This window comes from Hypomesus nipponensis, chromosome 15, assembly GCF_054491055.1.
Source record: "Hypomesus nipponensis isolate SF chromosome 15, ASM5449105v1, whole genome shotgun sequence".
NCBI classification, from domain to species: domain Eukaryota; kingdom Metazoa; phylum Chordata; class Actinopteri; order Osmeriformes; family Osmeridae; genus Hypomesus; species Hypomesus nipponensis.
The window spans coordinates 8,124,386-8,148,393 of record NC_140375.1 but is presented as its reverse complement, the minus strand read 5'-3'; the positions used below and the strand labels follow the sequence as shown (position 1 = coordinate 8,148,393).

Genomic DNA, 24,008 nt, shown 5'->3' with positions numbered 1-24,008 from the left:
CAGCACCCCCTCCTCCCCTCCCCTTCTCCTCCCCTCCCCCCCTGACCCCCTGACCTTTGGAGGACAACACAGTGGTCAGCTGAGGCATCTAGCACACATACACACTCACACACACACACACCAGTCCTCACCCTGTGTTTCCCACAATGGGGTGGTGGAGGAGCAGGCTTTAACGTAAGATAAGGCTGTCCAACTGGTTTGGCCAGACGGTTCATTCACATGATGCTGTTCTTCTGTTCCTGCATTCCAACCATGATGCAAACAATTGGTTCAACACACCATGCCATTCAGCCCAGGCCTGCCCAGGCCTGCCCAGCCCCACCTAGAACATGAGGGTGTGTTGTTAACACAAGCAGAGGTACCTGTATTCCCTCCCATCAACAGAGACACACACACTTCACCGTATCACGCTCAAGCCAGTTATCAATCACTTTACCACAAACTGTGCAGTTTGTTGAAGGAACTGCAAAACTGCTAGCACATGCAAACACTTACACACACATACTTTCTCCACCCAGCCCACACACACACATAGTCTTGGTTCGCTCTGGGGATGTGGTCTAGGGCCCCATTAAACAGCCTGTCAGAGAGAATCAAGAAGTGATGGGCTCCAAGAAACATTCACTTCCTGTTGAATCATTCATGTGAGGGGCTTCTTGGCACACGCTCAGACCACACTTCCTTTTATTTCTGCAATGAGACCAGTGTTGATGAATACCCAGAAATACTTGCAGCATCTCTTCTCTTTTTTACCTCACCTCCTCTCCTCCCTTTCCCTTTTAAGAGCCTGTAAAACATGGTAAATGGCCCTTCAGACAGCCTTCTCATCACCTACATCACACGGATGTATACCAGCTGCAAGCCAGGAGATACACAGTTACTTTCTACTGTCAAAGGGTTTCCGCAGTTCCACAGCCTTTTCTGTGATGTCATTAACAACCTCTCCTATCCTACCTTCAACAAAGTGTCCTATGATGTCATCCCTGCTGGCCAGTCAGTTTTTAATGAGAATGGGAAACAGTTGGCACCTGACGATGAAGCTATCCAATTCTATCCTGGTTTCATGTTCCAGTCCTTATTTCGATTGTGAGTTTTTGCTTTACCTGTGACGAATCTTCTATAAAAACACATCAACGGGTTAAAACTGTGGATCTGAGTCAATACTGATCTCCCCTAATGACCAGGATATCCAGCTGATTGCTTTTCAATAAATCTGTTCACTGCACTTAAATGTACAGTATCTCTCAATGACAATCACTCTTCAGTCTATCATTTCTTTCCTTCTTTCTTTCTGTGATCATTGTGTGTGTGTGTGTTTGTGTGTGTGTGTGTGTGTGTGTGTGTGTGTGTGTGTGTGTGTGTGTGCGTGTGTGTGTGTGTGTGTGTGTGTGTGTGTGTGTGTGTGTGTGTGTGTGCGTGCGTGCGTGTGTGCGTGTGTGTGTGTATATTTCTCTGTGTGTACTATAGGGTAGTTATTATGACATTGGGAGGACATGAATCAATGTAATTGATTAACCAACCCCTGGAGGTCGCTCTTCTCCAGATCTTCACGGGGCTTCCGCTGTCGGTGTTTCCATGACTCCTACAGGAAAGACGAGATCAGTCCCTATTCGGTCAGATGCTGAGGACGACAGTGTAAACCAGGTTAGCTGGGGACATTGTGATTTAATCTAAATGAAAAGACAGAAACAGACAGTTTAGGGATACCATAGGTTTTCGAAAAAATATATTGGGCCTAAGCCTACGTCCAATATATCGGTTGACCTATGTAGGCTTACAAAAGGCCCAGTTCAGAACTTTATATAGATATATGTTTTTATTTTATTTTTTAATCATTATGCAGTGTTATTGCAGTAAAGCAGCCTGTAAAGTCAGGGAAAGATTTGGTGCGATTGGTTTCTATGAATGACAGAAAATTCGTTTAGATCAGCTGAGCGTCAAGTGAGGTCATGACATCTTAAAATAGTTAGGCGAGGCACGAGATCTTCAGATTGCTTTTCACTGGCAATCGATCAGAAATCATATTTTGCCGACACATTTCCCCGTCCAGTCGGCGCCCGTGTTAAAAGCTATATGCCTGCTTCCTGTCAGGGCTTGATTGCGTTCGTGATACAGCATTACCTCACGACTCCTCTATGTCCCACAATGCACCGCGAGCAAGCGATCCCGCTGTCTGTGGTGCTGAAGCTGCGCGTGCCTGGAGCTGGTGAACCACACAGTCGGAACATCCTTGCGCGCAAAGGTCTGAGCGACGAAATAGTCTTCTAAATAGTAATCAAAGCCAAGCGTTTATTGGCCAATTATTGGTTTTATATAGTGTAAAGTTTTTCTAGAGACAAACATTAATCACACATGTTGCAGTTTTTTTTTTTTTATCGAATAAGCTCCTGCTAGATTTCTTTTTAGATAACCATCGCGTTGTTCTTTATTGCCGTCTCCGTGCTTTCCTCTTCCGCCTCGCATCCTTTATGCACAGCACGCTACTCGTGACTCCCCCGAGATAACAGACCTTCGCGTCGGAACAGCATGGCTCTCTCCATCCGCGCCAACTGAGAGAGATGGAAGCCAAGCAACACTCAATAAAGACCCTTAAGAGCTATCCTGAGGCCGGGGGTCGGAGCCTGGCTGCAGCTGCCGGGGGAGACGTTGGCGGCGGAGGAGGCAGTGGAAGTGGGGGTTACCGTACCGGCTCAGCCGAGATGGAGATGGAGACGAAGATCCAAAAAGCTATTGAATTCAAGGTTGAGGGTCATAGATGCTACAAAGAAAAGAAATTTCGCGAAGCTATCGGGAAATACCACCGAGCTTTGCTTCACTTAAAGGGGGTGCATGTCATCGACGGAACCACGGGCTCCGAAGTCAACCTGCTGAACCAAGCCACCGCCAAGTTGACGGAGGAGCAAAGGAGAGCCGTGGAGATAACTGAGATTGAGTGTTACGACAGCTTGACAGGTGAGAGGAGACGTTTGTGTGGGGGGGTTGTGAAGTCGCCGTTTCACACACGCAGCGTATCAGGCGACCACCAATCCAAGGTTTTTGAACCTGGAAAGCTTGTTCTGACTCAAAGCCGTTTCTCGCTATTGTTCGTATCGGTTCATTGGGTTCGCTTGACTGAGATGGCTTTTCACGTAATTGTTCAGATTTCCTCCGGCTGTTAATATCAGAAACTGATGAGACCGGCATGTTTTTTTCTTTCTCAAAGCAATCAGTGGACAGCGCCACGGTGCTGAATAAGTACCCTATCACGGTTATCATGGTGAATGTGTGTATTCGATGGATTAGGCTGTTTCTCGTGATCCCAAGCCTCGTGTATTACAAGAGCGTAACCTGATATTGACCTAATATGCCAGTTAAGGTGTCAAGATGAAGTATTTATTTACTGGACACTGACACGGTTAAACATAATTGTTGTTCGTGCCAGGCGCTGAATTTCGCCGCCAGGCTTTTCCATCTCGCTAATGCTTTATATTTGAACCCCCTCTCTCGGTCTGGCTCCTTGGGATCATTTCCCGTTTCATTCTGTCTTTTTTCAGTTTTTATATAAAATATTTCATCCTTAGACGTTTTTTATTTTTATTATTGTAGCACAAGACACAACATGTTGTCTTTAAGCCTAGATCAGCGGTTATTGTAGCTCTGCTTATGGAAAGATGTGTGTGTGTGTGTGTGTTGGTGCGTGTGAGTGAAAGAGAGAGAAATAGAGAGGAGGGGGGAGGGGGGGGGTAAAGCAATACAAACAGTCGGGGGCTCTGGGCACTTCCTGTATCCCTGTCTGCCAACCAGAGGCTAGCTACATTCTGTTTGTCTGTCTACTCAACAGGAACTTCTGATCCAGGCCTTTTCTCTCTGGGGGAAGTTAAGTTGATGTCAAAACATCTCACATCCTGTGAGTCAGATGACATGTAGCCTTACTGTACATACATGGAGGAACTAGTGGGAGTCCTGGGGGTGGTGGGGGGGGGTGTAGGAGATGGAAGGAGAGAGGAGTAGGTCGGAGTAGTAGAACAGAAGGCAGAGAGAAGACGTACAATAGAGTGTGTGTGCATCCCCATAGCAACAGTGCTGCTTGTTCTGTTACGACTGTCCCCATTCTCCGACCAGCGCTGCGTGAGTGAGGTGACATGAGGTTACAGAAGACAATCCAAGGATCCATGTTTACTCCTGAATGTCAATGATGGAGAGCATTACAGGATGGCTGTATATCACCTAATGGTCAATCTTTGTCTCAAACAGGATCATCTGGCCTAACAGATGTGGGTCTATGAGAGATTGTAATATGACAAAAATAATCTAATCAATCCAGCAAATGTAAGAGATTGTCATGCCTGCAGATTCAGATCTGGTGGTCAGTTTGCCAGACGGGAGTGTAAGACAAAGATGGATTGTTGCTTGTGCAGTAATTGTGGAATGGCTCCAGAACAGTGTAAGAAACCTGGATGGTCAATCTCACCAAGGAGACTGTCCAGAGAGAATATCTGTCTGAACAAATAGATGACACAGTTAATATTGTAACCCTAACAATTTGGGATAATAAATCATAAACTGTGTCGTGTTTTAGAGAGAAGCAGACAGGAAGATTAGAGGTAGGCCTGTAGCTGTGTTGTGTCTTAGAGAAAGGCAGGAAGATTAGAGGCAGGCGGGTAGCTCGCTGTTTTGTCATGTCATCGTTGTCCTCCATGTTGGCCTTACATGGCTCTGACCCCTGCTAAGGCAGACTCTGCTCTACTCTGCTCTAGATGCTGTGTGTGTGTGTGTGTGTGAGTGAGAGAGAGAGAGAGAGAGAGAGAGAGAGAGAGAGAGAGCGAGAGAGAGAGAGAGAGAGAGAGAGAGAGAGAGAGAGAGAGAGAGAGAGAGTGTCTAACTGGGGACCCATTGTGGCGTGAAGGAGAAAGAGAGGCAGAAAGAGGGAGACTGAGAAGGTTTAGAACGTGCGAAAGAGAAAAAGAGAGAGAAAGAGAAAATGAGAGAGACATAGAGAAGGGTGACAAATATGGAAAGGATCAGAAAAATAGAAGTTCAGAGGGGGAGGACAGAGAGAGAAATAGCGAGAGAGGGAGAACGTGAGGGGGGCTGGGGGCTAGCATACTACATGGGCCATATTTACCATGGCAACCATCATGCACATCTTTTCCTTTTGTTGTAGTAGTTCCTGGTCATTAACCTGCCTCAGACTCTGTGTCTGTGGCTTGGTGTGTGTCTGTAGCTGTGTTGGTGTCTGTGGCTTGGTCTGTCTCTGTAGCTGTCGTGTTATTTGTGACTAGCTCATTACCCAGAGTCCTGCTGGACAGAAGGGGGCCCCTGTGGTTTTTATCTGAGGCTGTGCTGTGATTGGTCGGCTGGCCCAGGCTGTGACGCATGCTACAGGGCAACGGAGCGGACAGGAACCCACCAGCTTCACTGTGTGTGTGTGACCTTGTGGATGTGTGTGTGTGTAGATGTACTTGTAATATTGTATGTTTATGACAGTGTATGTGTGACTGTACGTGTGTATGTTTCTGTTAATGTGTGTGTGTGATATTGTGTGTTTATGATAGTGTGTGTGACTGTACGTGTGTTCCTGAGTGTCTGTGAGTGTGATGTGTGTATGATTCTGTTTGTCTCAGCAATCATAGCACTGCGGGCAGCAGCTGCCCTCGGGCTGTGTTGGGTATGGGGGGGAGGGGCTCCGGGGGGGAGGGGCTCCGGGGGGGAGGGGCTGCAGGAGGGATGGGGGTGACGGTGGTTGCCGGGGACTGCTCATCCTGCCATTCTTACTGGCTGTGCTGACATGGCTGTTAGTGTGTGTGAGTGTTTGTGTATGTGTGTTATATATATGGGTGTCTGTGTTATGTGTTGTGACACTGACAAGCTTTCCCTTCTGTTATGTGTGCTGTTCCAGTCACAGCACCTGTCTGAAGGGGCCTGGGAGAGAGGACAGGTCTGTCTGAAGGGGCCTGGGAGAGAGAACAGGTCTGTCTGAAGGGGCCTGGGAGAGAGGACAGGTCTGTCTGAAGGGGCCTGGGAGAGAGGACAGGTCTGTCTGAAGGGGCCTGGGAGAGAGGACAGGACAGGTCTGTCTGAAGGGGGCTGGGAGAGAGGACAGGACAGGACTGTCTGAAGGGGCCTGGGAGAGAGGACAGGACAGGTCTGTCTGAAGGGGGCTGGGAGAGAGGACAGGTCTGTCTGAAGGGGCCTGGGAGAGAGGACAGGTCTGTCTGAAGGGGGCTGGGAGAGAGGACAGGTCTGTCTGAAGGGGGCTGGGAGAGAGGACAGGTCTGTCTGAAAGGGGCTGGGAGAGAGGACAGGACAGGTCTGTCTGAAGGGGGCTGGGAGAGAGGACAGGTCTGTCTGAAAGGGGCTGGGAGAGAGGACAGGTCTGTCTGAAAGGGGCTGGGAGAGAGGAAAGGACAGGTCTGTCTGAAGGGGGCTGGGAGAGAGGACAGGTCTGTCTGAAGGGGGCTGGGAGAGAGGACAGGACAGGACTGTCTGAAGGGGGCTGGGAGAGAGGACAGGACAGGACTGTCTGAAGGGGGCTGGGAGAGAGGACAGGACAGGTCTGTCTGAAGGGGGCTGGGAGAGAGGACAGGTCTGTCTGAAGGGGGCTGGGAGAGAGGACAGGACAGGACTGTCTGAAGGGGCCTGGGAGAGAGGACAGGTCTGTCTGAAGGGGCCTGGGAGAGAGGACAGGACAGGACTGTCTGAAGGGGGCTGGGAGAGAGGACAGGACAGGTCTGTCTGAAGGCGGCTGGGAGAGAGGACAGGACAGGACTGTCTGAAGGGGCCTGGGAGAGAGGACAGGACAGGTCTGTCTGAAGGGGGCTGGGAGAGAGGACAGGACAGGACTGTCTGAAGGGGGCTGGGAGAGAGGACAGGACAGGACTGTCTGAAGGGGGCTGGGAGAGAGGACAGGACTGTCTGAAGGGGCCTGGGAGAGAGGACAGGACAGGTCTGTCTGAAGGGGGCTGGGAGAGAGGACAGGACAGGACTGTCTGAAGGGGGCTGGGAGAGAGGACAGGTCTGTCTGAAGGGGGCTGGGAGAGAGGACAGGACAGGTCTGTCTGAAGGGGGCTGGGAGAGAGGACAGGACAGGTCTGTCTGAAGGGGGCTGGGAGAGAGGACAGGACAAGACTGTCTGAAGGGGGCTGGGAGAGAGGACAGGACAGGTCTGTCTGAAGGGGGCTGGGAGAGAGGACAGGTCTGTCTGAAGGGGGCTGGGAGAGAGGACAGGACAAGACTGTCTGAAGGGGGCTGGGAGAGAGGACAGGACAGGTCTGTCTGAAGGGGGCTGGGAGAGAGGACAGGTCTGTCTGAAGGGGGCTGGGAGAGAGGACAGGACAAGACTGTCTGAAGGGGGCTGGGAGAGAGGACAGGACAGGTCTGTCTGAAGGGGGCTGGGAGAGAGGACAGGACAGGTCTGTCTGAAGGGGGCTGGGAGAGAGGACAGGACTTTTTGAAGACATCAGAAGAGATGAGAGCTGAGATTGTCCTGGAGGACGCAGAGAGAGGAGGAAGATAGAAGAGAGATGGGGGAAGAGAGAAGAGAGAATGAGTAAGGGAGAAGAGAGGGATGTAGAGGTATGGAAGATGGATGAAGAGAGAAGAGAGAGGGAGGAGTGGGAAGAGAGAGAGAGAAAGGTTAAGACAGATGGAGGAATACAGCGATGGAGATATTGAGGAAAACTTGGCTAGATGAGAGGAAAGAAGAAATCAATACAAACACAAGTGAGTGATTTTTATGGTATGATGTGAGCAAGGCTAGCAAGAGAGAGGAAACACAGAGAGAAGCAGAAAGAGAGACAAGCAGGAGAGTAAGAGAACCGAGAGCGAGACAAAGAGAGAGACCAGCAGGAGAGAAAGAGAAAAGATGGAGGGAGAGAGAGAGAAAGAGACAGACCCTGAGACAGAGAAAGATATGGTTAGATAAATAAGCATGTGGAGATAAGAGGGCATGGCTAAACCCTAGTGCTGTTACCTGATTCTGAATAGGTTAGTCCAACATATGAAGAAAAACCTGAACTCAGCAGCGTTCTATAAGAGAGAGAAAGATCCCAAATGTTACTGGCCATGTCTACATGGTCACATGCTGTCTGCCTGCCTTCCTGTCTGTTTTTAACTTCCTGTCTCTGTCTTTCTGTCTGTCTGTCAGTCTGTCAGTCTGCTGCAACATGTTAATCAGAGTGGGTCTAATATTCATCCGTTCTGTTTCCAAGTGTGTGAGTGTGTGTGTGCGTGTGTGTGACCACATACAACCTGCCAGTCCCCTGGAAAGTCAGGTACCAGAGAGGACGTTATCATCATACTGTAAAGGCCTACATCTGGGTCATACTGTAAAGGCCTACATCTGGGCCATACTGTAAAGGCCTACATCTGGGCCATACTGTAAAGGCCTACATCTGGGTCATACTGTAAAGGCCTACATCTGGGTCATACTGTAAAGGCCTACATCTGGGCCATACTGTAAAGGCCTACATCTGGGCCATACTGTAAAGGCCTACATCTGGGCCATACTGTAAAGGCCTACATCTGGGTCATACTGTAAAGGCCTACATCTGGGTCATACTGTAAAGGCCTACATCTGGGCCATACTGTAAAGGCCTACATCTGGACTTACCATCTAGAAAGAGGAGAGATATTTAACCTGTATTCAAGGGGAGATGAGTGTTGCATTAAACAGACCATGTACAGGTCATCTGGAAGATCAAACTATCGTCTGATTGGCTAGTAGTGCCTCTAATGTGTGTTTTGCTCCCTGTGAGTCATGAGTATGGGGGGGGGGGGTGTCAGCAGCAGGAAGTGCTAAGTGATGCGGTTTGTTTTGTAACAGCCAGCGGCTTTGGATCACTCTGCTCGCAGTCGTGATGACCCAGCAGTTTCCACCCACCTGTCATGCCTAAGAAGAAATCAAGTGTTTGTGAGTCTCTGTGTGTGTGAGAGAGAGTGTTTGCGTGAGCGTGTGTGTGTATTCCCCACCCCATCCATCTAAACTCGTCATTTCAGCAAGGGGCCAGTTCATCGATGAACTTCTGAACCGTGACTTGCAGTTGCAGGCAGTCATTGTAATGAGGTTTTAATGAGCTGTTAGATGTCAACAACATCTGTTCCTCTGAGAACTCCACAGACTAGGGGATCCACCCTCCTACAACAGAGTAGAAGCTTCAAGAATGAGGCAGATATTCTGTTCCTCAGGTATCTCCAGATGCACAATGTCATGATACATAAGGTCTCCCTAGCAAAGAGACGAGAAAAGGACAAGAGGGAGAGGAGAATAAAAAAGGAAGGAAAGAAAGGAGAGGAGGAAGGGAGAGGAAGGAGGAACAGGAGGGAGGGAGGGAGGGAGGGAGGGAGGGAGGGAGGGAGGGAGGGAGGGAGGGAGGGAGGGAGGGAGGGAGGGAGGGAGGGAGGGAGGGAGGGAGGGAGGGAGGGAGGGAGGGAGGGAGGGAGGGAGGGAGGGAGGGAGGGTCCCTGAGAGATGGAGAATTTGGGAAACAGAAGAAAGAGAAGGGAATGACGAAAATACATGAGGTTGTGTCAGGCAGGAAGAGAAGAAAGAGAAAAGAGTTGGATGGAGAGAGAGAGCAAATGAGAAGAGACGAGGGAAACAGAGAGCGAGAGAGATGTGTCGAAGAGGTTGATGGAAGGGTGGTGTTTTTCATCCGTGTGTGCGCCTTATGTGGGGGAGAGGGGGGAGGGCGGGTTGGTTGGAGCTGGGAGCTGCAGGCGTCTAGTGTGCCAGGTCTGCAGATGGCATGGTTGCTGCCATGGGGGGCATGGCTGGGCTGTACTGTACTGTACCACAATGTACTCCTCCACACACACCACTCCACCACAGCTGAAGGGGGTGGACAGGTTAAGGAGGGGAGTGTGTGTGTGTGTGTGTGAGAGAGAGAGAGAGAGAGAGAGAGAGAGAGAGAGAGAGAGAGAGACAGAGAGAGAGAGAGAGAGAGAGAGAGAGGGTTTGGAATAGAGCGGGGAAGAAGAGATACAAGTGTTTCCAATGATCGAGAGAGAAGTGTGGGGGGAGGGGGGGCAGATGAAGTAGGTGAGGGAGGGGGACAGCAGGCTGGGGAGAGGGAACCTTGTGTCCTAACTAAATAACACCTAGTCATCTGGTATTATCATGAGGATGGAGAGACGGGGGGGTTGGCCGGAGGGTGATGGAGATGGAGAGACAGGGAAACAGGAAAGGAGAGAGAGGGAGAGTATGCAGAATATGTTGGCATGCCAACTCAACAGTGATGAGGATGCAGTGACACGAAGCAGCCTATCACATGGAGCTCCAGTGGACTCTCAGCTCTCTGATCAGGCTAACTGTTTGGACCTCTGTCTGGGTTGTCTCCACATGGGTGGGTTTATGTCTTTATGGTGTAGTCAGACTACAGTGTTGTCTCTGTGGCCTAGCAACAATGAAATGAGAGATTGAGTCAGTGCTCAGTGTTGGTCCTGTGGCCTAGCTAGTAGAGCACACACTTATACTTTACTAATCTCCAGAGTGGAAATGATATTGTTCTTTGTTTTCAAATCCAGAAACATATTGGAGCACAGAAGAGAGAAGTCCAGATTGAAAGAAAGACAGAATGTTCCGGCCTGTCCTGGCCTAGTAGAATGGAGACACGTTGTATTTGGACCTGGATCGCCCTCTGATTGGCTAGTCTGACTGTCTGACTGACTGACTGACTGACTGACTGACTGGCTGACTGGTCTACCTCTTGTACTGTATGTGTGACCAACTGTGTTCAGATTGGTGTTACAGCAGCATCCTTCCCAGACAGAGAACCAGCAGTGCCAGCCTGAAACCAGATGAGAGTGTTGATCAGGACAGTCTCACATATCAGCTGGTTTGTTGAACCACTTAGAAGCTCACAGTAGTTTTACTGTTAGACAGCAGAGGAGCACATCGAAGCTGACTCTGAGAGAACGCTGGCCAAGGTAGTTGGCAGAGCCATCTCTATCTCTCTCCCTCTGTCCCTCTCTCTCTCCCTCTCCATTTGTCTCTCCCTCTTTCTCTCTGTCTCTCTCTCTCTCTCTTGCTTTCTTGCCCCCTCTCTCTCTGTCTCGTTTTCTCTGTTTCTCTCTCTCCCCCTCTCTGTCGACACCCCTTTGCCCCCTCTCTCTCACTACCCCTCTCTCTGTCTCCCTCCCTCTTCCCCTCTTTCTCCATTATAAGTGCCACCACACCTTGGTGCCTGTCCTGTGTCCCTCAGTGAAGGGCAGGGTGATGTCACCAGGAGGGACCAGTGTGTGTGGTCAGCTGAAGGTCTCTTACAAATACGGCACTGGAAAGGAAGTGGAAGACCACCACCTGGTTCCCCAAAGGAAACCAGACGAGATCATCTCTGAGGTCGCTCAATTATGTTGTTGACCCCAGTCACGGACCCGAAAACGCTGAGTTTGTCCGTAATGATGTAATCGCCAATGAAGTCATCGTGTTGTGTCCGTTTTATGTAGGAGACTCAGTAGTCATGGTGACAACTCCTTCTAGCATATTAAAATTTAAACAGGGGAGTTATCACCTGAAAAAGTGATTGTTGTTGGTGAGCAGACTGGTGCCGGGGCGGGCGAGGCAGGCGAGGCAGGGCATGAGGGGGAGGGAGTACTGGGTTACCTCATAGCTGTAGAGGAACAGAAGGAGAGAAAAGCTCAAAGATGACTGGATGCACAGCACACAGCATCTGATTTAGGATAAATCCCCTCTCTTTATCTCTATCTCTCTATGTGAGTCTCTTCTCCCCTCTCTCCCTCTCCCTCTCCCTCTGTCTCTGTCTCGCTCACTGTCTCTGTCTCTGTCTCTGTCTCTGTCTCTGTCTCTGTCTCTGTCTCTGTCTCTCTCTCTCTCTCTCTCTCTCTCTCTCTCTCTGCTTCTCCCTAACTCTCTCTCTCTCTCTGTTTCTCCCTATCTCTCTCTCTCTCTGTTTCTCCCCACCTCTCTTTCTCTCTCTTTCTCTCTCTCTCTCTCTCTCTCTCTCTCTCTCTGTTTCTCCTTATCTCACTCTATGGGAGGGATCTGACAGAATAAGCTGGCTACTTAATTTTCCTTCACTCCATGGATTGCTGTTGCACCCTGGGTGATCCATGCAAATGTGTTTGGCGTGCCTGCATCTTCTTAGACAGATGGTTGGTTTTCGTGTGTGTGTGTGTTCAGGGGAGACCTCTGTTTCCAGGGGGAAGACTAACACTGCCACACTGTGCAGGAAATGCAATCAGAGCCGAGAGAGCAGAAACACCTGTTTCTCTTTCTTTTCTCGCTGCAATTCTGCAGAGGAGTGCTGAGGATGCCAGGGAAGCACACACACATACTGTACAAACTCACTCACACTCACAAACACACACACCAAAAGATCAACAAAGGTGTATAATGATGTGCTTCTTGCTGTGATTGGAGGATGTTTTAGTCTAAGTGCATCAGTGGCAGACAGTCTGAGAGAGCTTATTTGTAGCTCTTGTTCTCATACTGATATTTCCATTTTTAATGACTTGAGGAAATGAGGAATTTCAGTCGTCAGGGAGCCAGGGTCTCTGCTTTCAACCTCAAAGGAGGGTGTCTTACTGGATCAATGGAGAATTTGAATAACTATAGCCACCATGCAGAACTCTGAGAGAAAAGAGGGAAAGAGGGGAGGAAGAAGGAGAGAGGGGAGTAAATTGAGCTTTGCAGAGAGAGGGGGACAGAGAGAGAGGGACACAGAGAGGGGGACAGAGAGAGGGCTACAGAGAGGAGAAAACAGAGAGCAGAGAGAAGAAAGAGAGAACAAAGGTAGGAGATGAATAGATCTATAGAAAAGAAAAGACAAGAAAGACAGAAAATACAAGGAGGGCAAGGGAGGACAGGATGGGAGAGAGAGGGACAGAGAGACAGAGGGCAAAGTGGCATCAGAGCAGACTGCTGTGTCATGTCAGAACAGTCAGGTGATGAAGAGAGCCAGCAGCGTCAACCCTGCCCTTCTCAATGACAGAGGAGGGAGGGAGGGAGGGAGGGAGGGAGGGAGGGAGGGAGGGAGGGAGGGAGGGAGGGAGGGAGGGAGGGAGGGAGGGAGGGAGGGAGGGAGGGAGGGAGGGAGGGAGGGAGGGAGGGAGGGAGGGAGGGAGGGAGTTGGAAGAGAGAGGATATTGACTGAGGGCTTAGAGAGCTATTCCTGGAGGGACTGGAGAGATGATCTGCAAGTGATGTCCAGAGACTAAGGGGCTCTTAGTACCCGGGTTGCAGCCATTAAGAATTGGGGTTGGGTACTGAAACCCGGTGCTAACATGGCACCGGTACCTAAATGACGGTATGTACTGGACCTAATCAAAACGCAGATTTCGGTGCCTCATAAATGCCTGAGCTGTCTATTAAAATATTTGCCCTCTGGCTCTCTAAAATGGACGTAAGAAGCATCATCACCACATGATCGTTATTTAAAATGTAGCCTACTGCACTTATGTGTCAGAATAATCTGAAAAATTATTTCCCAATAGAAAGTTCACGTGAATGCATGTCGGAACACGGATAGTCAAATAACATGGCAGACAACAGATTTTGTTCTCAATAATAAAGCTGTTCTTTCATTTTGCGGCTCTTTTTTTCCTTTTCTTTTTATCGGTTGAGGCACCGGAACCGTTTTAAAAGAATTGATTTGGCACCGGTATCGTAAAAACCCAAACGATACCCAACCCTATTAAGAATGCTGGGTCCTTTAGCAGTTTTGTGTGTGAACTGTGTGTGTGTGTGTATAGATGTTGTGTGTGGTGTGTAGGTATGTCTGGATCAGTGGTGTGGCCTTCCAGAATGATGGACAGCAGACTAATCCACTCCACACTAGTGGTTTTAAATTAGCCTCTTCAAAACGACCCTGGGAGAAGGGGAGGGAGGGAGGGAGGGAGGGAGGGAGGGAGGGAGGGAGGGAGGGAGGGAGGGAGGGAGGGAGGGAGGGAGGGAGGGAGGGAGGGAGGGAGGGAGGGAGGGAGGGAGGGAGGGAGGGAGGGAGGGAGGGAGGGAGGGAGGGAGGGAGGGAGGGGAGACATTGCTGAGGGATGTGTGAGGGATGGAGAGAGAAAAAAGACCAGAGAGAAAAGAGGGAATAAAGAAGGTGGAAGAGAAAAAAAGAGGGAGTTCAAGGAAGAGAAGAGAGGTGATGGAGGAGACAGAAGGAACCAAGTTAACAATAGAGATGACAGAGAGAGACAGAGAGATTGAGATAATACAATTAAAAGAGTCTGAGTGAGGGAGTGGTGTCTCTCTAATCTGATATCCATTGCTGCAGAGTTTTCTCTTTTTTTGTGCAGTTTGTCTGTGTTCCCATATGCCATTTATCTCCTCTTACACTCATGCCTCCTTGTCTCTTTTCATGCATCTCTCTTTCTCTTTCAGTCATTTCCTCCATCTCTTCCTGGTTGAGAGTCAGTTCTTCCTGGTTGAGAGTCAGTCTCTACCTGTCTGCTGTTCTGTTCTGCACAAAAGAAAAAAAATCCAGAACATGTGTTAACTGCACCTACTCACATGGCACCTCTCTTCACACATACACACACATTTACACAGACACACACACATTTATACAGACACACACACACATATACTGTACACTCGCCCACACACACTAAGCAGCTGTCGTTGCACCTGTTGGATTTTTCCTAAAAGAGATTAGACAGAATCTTTCTCGTGGCATATTTCTCCCCCGTACAATCTGTCTCTCTGTAGGACTCCAGGAGACAGACAGAGAGGAAGAGAAAACAGTTTGAGTGAGAGACTCCCATATTCCTGAGACCTTGACTGCATTTGGTCAACGCCATACCTTTAATGCCCTTCCTCACTCTTCCTCAAATGATTCTCCGTTTCTCCCCCCCCCCCTCTCTCTCTCTCTCTCTCTCTCTCTCTCTCTCTCTCTCTCTCTCTCTCTCTCTCTCTCTCTCTCTCTCTTTCTCATCACTCTATATGTCTCAGGTCAACACAATCTAATTGCCCACAAATTTGTGTGTGTGAGTATGTGCGGTGTGAGTGTGTGTGTGTGTGTGTGTGTGTGTGTGTGTTGGGATGGTGTTGATATTCTTACCCTGGGCTGGTCTTGATGCTGCTATCATTATCACAGCATAACACAGAATAATGCTGTTCTCTTCCCTCAATCACTCCGTCCGTCTGGCTAATGGCCCTCCTGTGTGTCTGTGTGTGTGGGTCTGTGTGTGTGTGTATGCCTACATTCATGCCTGTGTGTGATTCTGAGATCGTTAGCCATTATGCTATTAGTATCTGTAACTGGATCATCCTAGATCTCCACTGTACTGGCTGATAGTGCAGAAATATGGACGGAGAGATGGATGTATGGATGGATGAACAGTGACTAATGGACAGAGAGAAAATTGTGTGTATTTGTGTGTGTGTGTGTGTGTGTGTGCATGCTAACCCTGTAGTGGCATAAAGTAACAAGGTCCAGTGTCACGATAGTGTTGAGATTGGTGGCTGGAGGCGAGATTTAAAAACAGCACAGAAAGAAAGGGAGGGAGGGAACAAGAAGTGAGATAGGAAAGAGGGAGAGATGAAGAGAAGCTCACAAACACACACATACACACATACCTATAAACACACACACACACAAATCCCCATAGATCTGTAATGGCAGGCCTCATCCCCTGACGTCCATGATGAATAATTTAGTTTGATGCATTTATGGACAAATTCCCACTGATTGATGAAGCCCTATTCCATTCCAACAAGCATTTACACTCAAACAGACACACAAATACACACTCCAAAACGTGCACGCACACACACACTTCATCTACTTATCTGGGGACCAGTGTTACAGGGAGGTGACAGGTGCTCAAACTGAAAGTGTCCCTGGTGTGCCACCCCTCTTCCTCCTTCCCTCCCTCCACCCCTCTTCCTCCTTTCCTCCCTCCACCCCTCTTCCTCCTTCCCTCCCTCCACCCGTCTTCCTCCTTCCCTACCTCCACCCCTCTTCCTCCCTCCCTCCCTCCACCCCTCTTCCTCCTTTCCTCCCTCCACCCCTCTTCCTCCTTTCCTCCCTCCACCCCTCTTCCTCCCTCCCTCCCTCCACCCCTCTTCCTCCCTCCCTCCCTCCACCCCTCTTCCTCCTTTCCTCCCTCCACCCCTCTTCCTCCCTCCCTCCCTCCACCCCTCTTCCTCCTTTCCTCCCTCCACCCCTCTTCCTCCTTCCCTCCCTCCACCCCTCTTCCTCCTTCCCTCACTCCACCCCTCTTCCTCCTTTCCTCCCTCCACCCCTCTTCCTCCTTCCCTCCCTCCACCCCTCTTCCTCCTTCCCTCACTCCACCCCTCTTCCTTCCTTCCCTCACTCCACCCCTCTTCCTCCCTCCCTCCACCCGTCTTCCTCCTTCCCTACCTCCACCCCTCTTCCTCCTTCCCTCCTTCCCTCCATCCCTCTTCCTCCTTCCCTCCATCCACCCCTCTTCCTCCTTCCCTCCTTCCCTCCATCCCTCTTCCTCCTTCCCTCCCTCCACCCGTCTTCCTCCTTCCCTACCTCCACCCCTCTTCCTCCCTCCCTCCCTCCACCCCTCTTCCTCCTTTCCTCCCTCCACCCCTCTTCCTCCTTTCCTCCCTCCACCCCTCTTCCTCCCTCCCTCCCTCCACCCCTCTTCCTCCCTCCCTCCCTCCACCCCTCTTCCTCCTTTCCTACCTCCACCCCTCTTCCTCCCTCCCTCCCTCCACCCCTCTTCCTCCTTTCCTCCCTCCACCCCTCTTCCTCCTTCCCTCCCTCCACCCCTCTTCCTCCTTCCCTCACTCCACCCCTCTTCCTCCTTTCCTCCCTCCACCCCTCTTCCTCCTTCCCTCCCTCCACCCCTCTTCCTCCTTCCCTCACTCCACCCCTCTTCTTCCTTCCTTCCCTCACTCCACCCCTCTTCCTCCCTCCCTCCACCCGTCTTCCTCCTTCCCTACCTCCACCCCTCTTCCTCCTTCCCTCCTTCCCTCCTTCCCTCCATCCCTCTTCCTCCTTCCCTCCATCCACCCCTCTTCCTCCTTCCCTCCCTCCACCCCTCTTCTTCCTTCCCTCACTCCACCCCTCTTCCTCCTTCCCTCACTCCACCCCTCTTCCTCCTTCCCTCCATCCACCCCTCTTCCTCCTTCCCTCCCTCCACCCCTCTACCTCCTTTCCTCCCTCCACCCCTCTTCCTCCTTCCCTCCCTCCACCCCTCTTCCTCCTTCCCTCCCTTCATCCCTCTTCCTCCTTCCCTCCCTCCATCCCTCTTCCTCCTTCCCTCCATCCACCCCTCTTCCTCCTTCCCTCCCTCCACCCCTCTTCCTCCTTCCCTCCATCCACCCCACCCTTCTACACTTTTTCTGTTCTCTCTTCTCCACGCTCCCCCCCACCCCCTCTCCTCCACTCTCTTTTCAGCGCCCCTTCGCTGCCAAGTCAGGGAAACATGGATTAAGCATGGTGACTCCATTAGCTTGTAATTCTAAAGGTGTGCTATGCTTGCTAGTTTCCCCTCCGCCTCGCCACGCCCCCCACACCTATACCCCCTCCACTCATTTCCAGGAGAGTTCAACAGCAGCAGCACTGGTGAACTAGATTACACAGCATCCCTCAGGCCTCCTTTGGTGTGTGTGTGTGTGTGTTAGTTGATGTGGTCTCTGTCCCTGCTCTACTACACTATTAATATGATTACCAGCTTCTCAGCGCTGTGTCCTGGAGTTATTTATATCTGTTTATATCTATTTCTATCTCTCTGTAATCTAGGAGTCTCTCTCTTTCTCTTCTGCTTGACATAAATCCCTCGTCCCACCCCCTGTTGGTGTAATGTATCTCAGGATGGTACTGTTGTACTGTTCTGAGCTGCAGTGGAGGTGCAGTGAGGATATGGTACTGTACTGTTCTGAGCTGCAGTGGAGGTGCAGTGAGGATATGGTACTGTACTGTTCTGAGCTGCAGTGGAGGTGCAGTGAGGATATGGTACTGTGCTGTTCTGAGCTGCAGTGGAGGTGCAGTGAGGATATGGTACTGTGCTGTTCTGAGCTGCAGTGGAGGTGCAGTGAGGATATGGTACTGTACTGTTCTGAGCTGCAGTGGAGGTGCAGTGAGGATATGGTACTGTACTGTTCTGAGCTGCAGTGGAGGTGCAGTGAGGATATGGTACTGTACTGTTCTGAGCTGCAGTGGAAGTGCAGTGAGGATATGGTACTGTACTGTTCTGAGCTGCAGTGGAGGTGCAGTGAGGATATGGTACTGTACTGTTCTGAGCTGCAGTGGAGGTGCAGTGAGGATATGGTACTGTACTGTTCTGAGCTGCAGTGGAGGTGCAGTGAGGATATGGTACTGTACTGTTCTGAGCTGCAGTGGAGGTGCAGTGAGGATATCGCCACGATGATTCAACAACTCAGTCTACTTCTCTCTCTCCATCAGTTTCAACCCCTCCTCATCTCTCTTGTTCTCGTCTCAGTATCCTATCCGCCATACTTAGTGGAAGTCTGCTGCTTCTGTACCCTACTTCTCACTTCTAAACTGTATGTTTGTCCCCACCAGCCTGCCTGCTGCAGTCGGAGCTGGTGAACTACGAGCGTGTGAAGGAGTACTGTCTGAAGGTGCTGGGTCACCAGAGGGATCACTTCAAGGCCATGTACCGTGCCGGCATCGCCTTCTACCACCTGGGAGACTACGACTGTGCCCTGCGCTACCTACGTGATGCCAAGAACCGAGAACCCACAGGTAAGCCCAGCATGTGTTGCTCTTTTTTGGGGTGAATGGCTCCTTTCAGTGTCAGTCATGTTAAGATGACAGGAAACCAACAATGTGAATGATAAAATGATTCTCTGTTTCTCCCTCGCCCACCCTCCCCCTTTCTCTCTCTCTCTCTCTCTCTCTCTCTCTCTCTCTCTCTCTCTCTCTCTCTCTCTCTCTCTCTCTCTCTCTCTCTCTTGCGCTCTCTCTCTTGCGCTCTCTCTCTCTCTCTCTCTCTCTCTCTCTCTCTCGCGCTCTCTCTCTCTCTCTCTCTCTCTCTCTCGCGCTCTCTCTCTCTCTCTCTCTCTCTCTGTGCTTTTCTGTCCACACCCCCAGACACCAACGTGTTGAGGTACATCCAGCTGACGGAGATGAAGATGATCAAGAGCAGCCAGCGAGACAGAGAGAGAGAGGAGGCTCTGGGTTAACCTCTGACCTCGACACCTGCTCATCTCCATTCCTGTGACCTGAGATCCCTACACCCTCCACCCTACTCTTCCTCCTTCTCCTTTTCTCTGACAGATGGCTACATGAGGAAGGCTCAAACTCTAGAAGGCCAACCAGGATGAAAACAGAGCATTTTGCGCTCAATGACTTCCTTCCCTCCTTCCCTTTCCTGGATTCCTCCTCTCTCCTCCTTCGTTTCTCCCCCTTCCCTCTGGACCTGGGGCTTCCTTCCCCAAACTGTCAACAAAACAACAACAAGCAGCGTGAAACGTTGAACGGAAAAGGAGCTTCAGAAAGATAAACATGTTAAACTGAGGATACGTCAGGCTTGATTTGGTAAACGTCTGAAAAAATGTAAAAACATGTTCAGTTTTCATTTCTATTTTCTTTGTTTCATGATTTGAGGACCAAAGGAAGGTTGTGGGACAGTGGAGGGCTCGGGGTGGTACCCTCGGTGAGGGTAGTGGGCTAGGGAGCAGGTGGAAGTGTGTGGGATGGTGGTGGTTAGGTTCTGGGTGGAGGAGGAGGGGAGTTGTGTGAGGTTATGTACTACATATCAGATGCCCAGATGGATGGTGGCCCGTGAGGCCAAACCTGTCCCCCCTACAGTGTCCTCAGAACCCAACGACCCTGAGGAGACCTGCTCTCATCACCACGCTACAAGCTAGCATGCTATAAACAGGCCAGCTACAATGCTAGCCACGGGATAGATAGAGACTAGGTTAGACATAGACTCGCTAAGAGCTAAGTACATGTGTGCCTGTGCTAACATGTAATCGCTACATCTTTTGGCTGTTTACTAAAGGATATAGTTTGAGGGAGCTTGCCTCTGTCTCCATGTTCCTGCCCTCTTCCTTTCTTCTGAACTACCTGGTCTCAGTTTATGGACTGTTTTTCAATTCAAGGGCTAATTCAAGTGTTTGTGATCCTTCCTTTATATTTGACCAGGATTTTTTATTTTGCTGTTGATATTCATTGTACTTACTTACATGTTGGTTGTTTAAAAAAGCAGAGAGCATAACCTCTGTCTTTTCTGAGGGGCAAATGAACTAGCAGACTGTCCAGCTGTGTAACAGGTATGTGTTGTTGTAAATCTGTGTGTTGAAGTTGTCGTCCAACCCCCCACTGAAGAGGGTTGTGTTACTAACTGTTTTACCCCCCCCCCCACCCCACTCCTCCGCCCCAACAGCACTAAAGCTAATGATGTCACAAAGAGGAATAATAGTCAGTAGCAAGTTCTATCAAGCACAGCTGGCTGCAGGTCTAGTGGACCGTTCTAGAATTCTCCTTAGATAGGGAGTTCTTCACCACAGAGCTCTGCATCACAGATCTCTGTTTAGGAAGCCCTTCAATGCTGACGCCGACAGACTCGGAGCAGAAGACAGATGACACACACCTGTCCTGCCAGCCCAGCCCTGTCAGTCACTTATACAGTGTTTGATATTCCAACACATTTTATATAAATAGGTGTCAGTGTAATCTTTATTCATTTGACAAATTATCCCAAGAACCGAGTTTCCATCACTTAGAGTACATAAACAGCGATTGATGACCTGATGGCTGAATTAGAGCTTGGTCTGACAGTTGTTTATTAACAGTTTATCAAACAGTTTGTTAAAAACCAACTCCAGAAATGCTGACAGGAAGTTGGCCTCCAAGTCCTTTGCTAAGGAGGTGTGACAGACATTAATAGCATTACCTTAATCTCCCACTCCAGAACCATGGGGCCCAATCCCCCTCCCCCAAACTCCCACCCCTGTGTGCAAGACAAGCTCCTGCATGGCAACCTGCAGCTCCACAGGAAGCCATTTTGGATCCAGATTGGGAACGGATGGTGTGTCTGGCTTGTTGCTGCTTCTTATCATGGCATGCTAGCCCCCTTAGCCATTTACCCCAGTTAAACACTCTGCTAGCAGACTCCTACCACACAGGAGGAACTCCCAGGAGAGTCACACTCTAGTGGCCTAGATTAAACCCTGGATCTGGAGGGTGGATAACTCGCCTGTACTGGACCCTGAGAGGAGGAGGAATTAGGGTCAGCGTGCAGCAGTTTTGGGTCTCAGCAGAGTCAGGCTGGGATAAGAGAGAGGGGATTGGGACCCAGGATTGGGGACTGGACTGGCCTGCTCTGGGGCTCTCTACTAACAAGATCTGAAGCTGTGGATGAGCATTCAGGATCAAAGAGAGGCCTTGGACATTCTCTTTCTGGTCTCTCTGTGAAGAGAGAGACTGGCCTGAATACCTAACAGCCTGGGGAGAGAGATAAACCTGAATTTCTTTCAGACTGAGGAGAGAGATAACTTGGATTTCTTTCAGACTGAGGAGAGAGATTGACCAAGAGCAACAACAGTGAACAGGTTAAACCAACTACAGGGAGCGACAGACGCAGAGAGAAAGACAGGGATAGCTGAACAGAACTGGGATGGAGAGCAGAGCAAAGCACCTGTAGGGACCTGTTCTGTGGTCTCCATGGTTACCTGGTCTCAGTCCCCTCCCCCAGGCTCCCCTCCTGGGAAAGGTCTGGTCCCTTGATCATCCTCTCCATGGCACCAGGCGGCCATCTTGTTTCTGTCCGACCATGCTGACTCATTCCTGCCCCGTGTGTATGGCTGTCTAGAATTGCTTTCTGCTCATTAACTACAGGTCTGGGTTCAGTTCATCCAGACCTCAGCCCATAGACAATCAGCTGTCAGATCAACTGTGACTGACCCAGGACCAGTTGTTATGGGAACATAATGTAACACCATGCTGTCTGTTCTTTGCTAATAGAGGTAGAGACAACAGGCCTTCTGTGTCACATGCTCAGCGAACAACAAAACAACAAAAGCACAAAAAAAGGTGATTGGAAAGTAAATGGCTATGTGCTTGTTGCTTAATTTTCTTCTTTCCTTTGATGTCTTTTAAGGTTACATGTTTGTCAAAACATAGTTCTGTAGTTATGAGGCAATTGTAAAAAAAAAAAGTGAAAAACAAACATTCAACAAAAAACTGCAACAAAGTGGAAAAGTACTGGTTGTGAACAGCTTTACTTTACTGAGTATTTTCATGTACAATGAGTAACAGACAGAGAAGGAGTCATGTGATATCGTCTCCACAGCGACTGGTTGTGTCCTTTTGTCTGTGTGGGGGGTCCAGCCCCCCTTCCCCCCCCCCCTCTCCAAGACTAAGTCTGTAGTCTGAAGCAACCTTTGACCTGTCCTTTATAAAAATACAGTTTACTTCCTGTTGCTGTTGTTGACAAAAGTGAGCGGGGATCATGTACCAAGAGAACCACAGGACCCAGAGGAACTACAAGAACAGGAACTGCAGTACATGCTTCTTTTCATTGGTCTCTCACTCCTACCATAGAGAAAGACAGACCAGAAGCTGAAGACCCCAGAGTGGTGATGACTCTATTAAGCCCTTACATCTCTGTCTGTCTGTCCTCTCTCACTCTCTTTCTTCTTCTTTGTTTCTCTCTATCTTTCTCCCTCTCTCCCTCTATCTGTCTTTTTATATCTCTCTCTCTCGAGTAAGGAAGATCTGCTTTCGATATCTCACCGTCCAGACATGGGTGGGTTATGCTAAGTAGTAATGTTCGAATGCTAGCCCGGGAATGCACTACAGATTGATAAATGAAGACTATAATTAAAGTTTAAAAGAAAAAGAAATAAGTGTGTTGCCTCTCTTAAAAGTGTGTGTGTTGGTGAATGTTAACAATAACAACACATAGATACTCCCTTACCTTTTCCCTTTGCTGACCTAATGCTGGTTAAGCAAAAGGGACCCTCTCCCATACTTTCTACTGCAGCACCCCTCCCCTGCACCCCCTCCACCTCCCCTGCACCCCCTCCACCTCTTCTGCCCCCCCACCATCTCTCTCTGAAGGTAATAATGTGTCTGTCACTGCTGACTGGCCAGCTTAATGACTCCCTGAGCTCCAGAGAGAGAGAGAGAGAGAGAGAGAGAGAGAGAGAGAGAGAGAGAGAGAGAGAGAGAGAGAGAGAGAGAGAGAGAGAGAGAGAGAGAGAGAGAGAGAGAGAGAGAGAGAGAGAGAGAGAGAGAGAGAGAGAGAGAGAGAGAGAGAGAGAGAGAGAGAGAGAGAGAGAGAGAGAGAGAGAGAGAGAGAGAGAGAGAGAGAGAGAGAGAGAGAGAGAGAGAGAGAGAGAGAGAGAGAGAGAGAGAGAGAGAGAGGGTAGCGAGGGAGATAGGGAAAAGGGTGAAGTGTAAAAGGCAGGGAGAAGAGGAGAGAGGAAGTAGGGTGCAGGATCAAAACAGTGAATAAGCACAGGAAACGATGGAGGGGTAGAGAAATAAATCGAAGGTTAAAAAAGACAATGCTTTGTCAGTGTGTTTTTGTGTGTATATGTGTGTGTGTGTGTGTGCATGTGTGTTCAACAGGTCTCATGTCATTACAATGTCATACACACACACACAGTATTGTTCATTTTTTCCTAATTCTTACTTTATTATATATATTGGTGATAAGTATATTAGCTCATATAGTTTAGGATTTAGATTATTTATTAAGGCTTTAGATGCTTTATTGTAGGTTTAGATATGCTGGTAGGATGGTCAAGATGAGCAGGACCTGTACCAGTTACCATGGCAAATACACATGAACCTTGAAACCCACAGACTGCTCTTGAGGTGCAGTGAGGACATCACAGCTTGTTGCAGCAGATTGTTCTAATAGATCATAACCACCTCTCCTCATCTCATCCATCTTTTCTCCCCGCCAATCATCCTCTTTTCCTCTCTTTCAGTTGAGTTGCTTTTAATAGCCTCGCCATGGAAGAGAAGAGTTGTTGCTAGGCAACTGGCTGGCGTCTGGAAAGGTGTTTGATAGTCAACCTGCACTGACAGACAGAACAGCACCATCTTTCTGTGTGTGTGTGTGTGTGTGTGTGTGTGTGTGTGTGTGTTTGTGTGAGACAGACT

The 24,008-nt window shown here is 49.5% G+C and overlaps 1 protein-coding gene across 1 annotated transcript; it reads left to right on the top strand.

Annotated features, from left to right (window-relative positions):
- Window positions 1-2,690: 2,690 nt before the first annotated feature.
- ttc9b (tetratricopeptide repeat domain 9B) lies at window positions 2,691-19,500 on the top strand. The gene is made up of 3 exons (XM_084674971.1): window positions 2,691-2,952; window positions 18,447-18,629; window positions 18,978-19,500. Exons 1-3 carry the CDS (start codon window positions 2,700-2,702, stop codon window positions 19,067-19,069), a joined length of 528 nt encoding a protein of 175 aa, XP_084531097.1. The 5' UTR covers window positions 2,691-2,699; the 3' UTR covers window positions 19,070-19,500.
- Window positions 19,501-24,008: the final 4,508 nt, after the last annotated feature.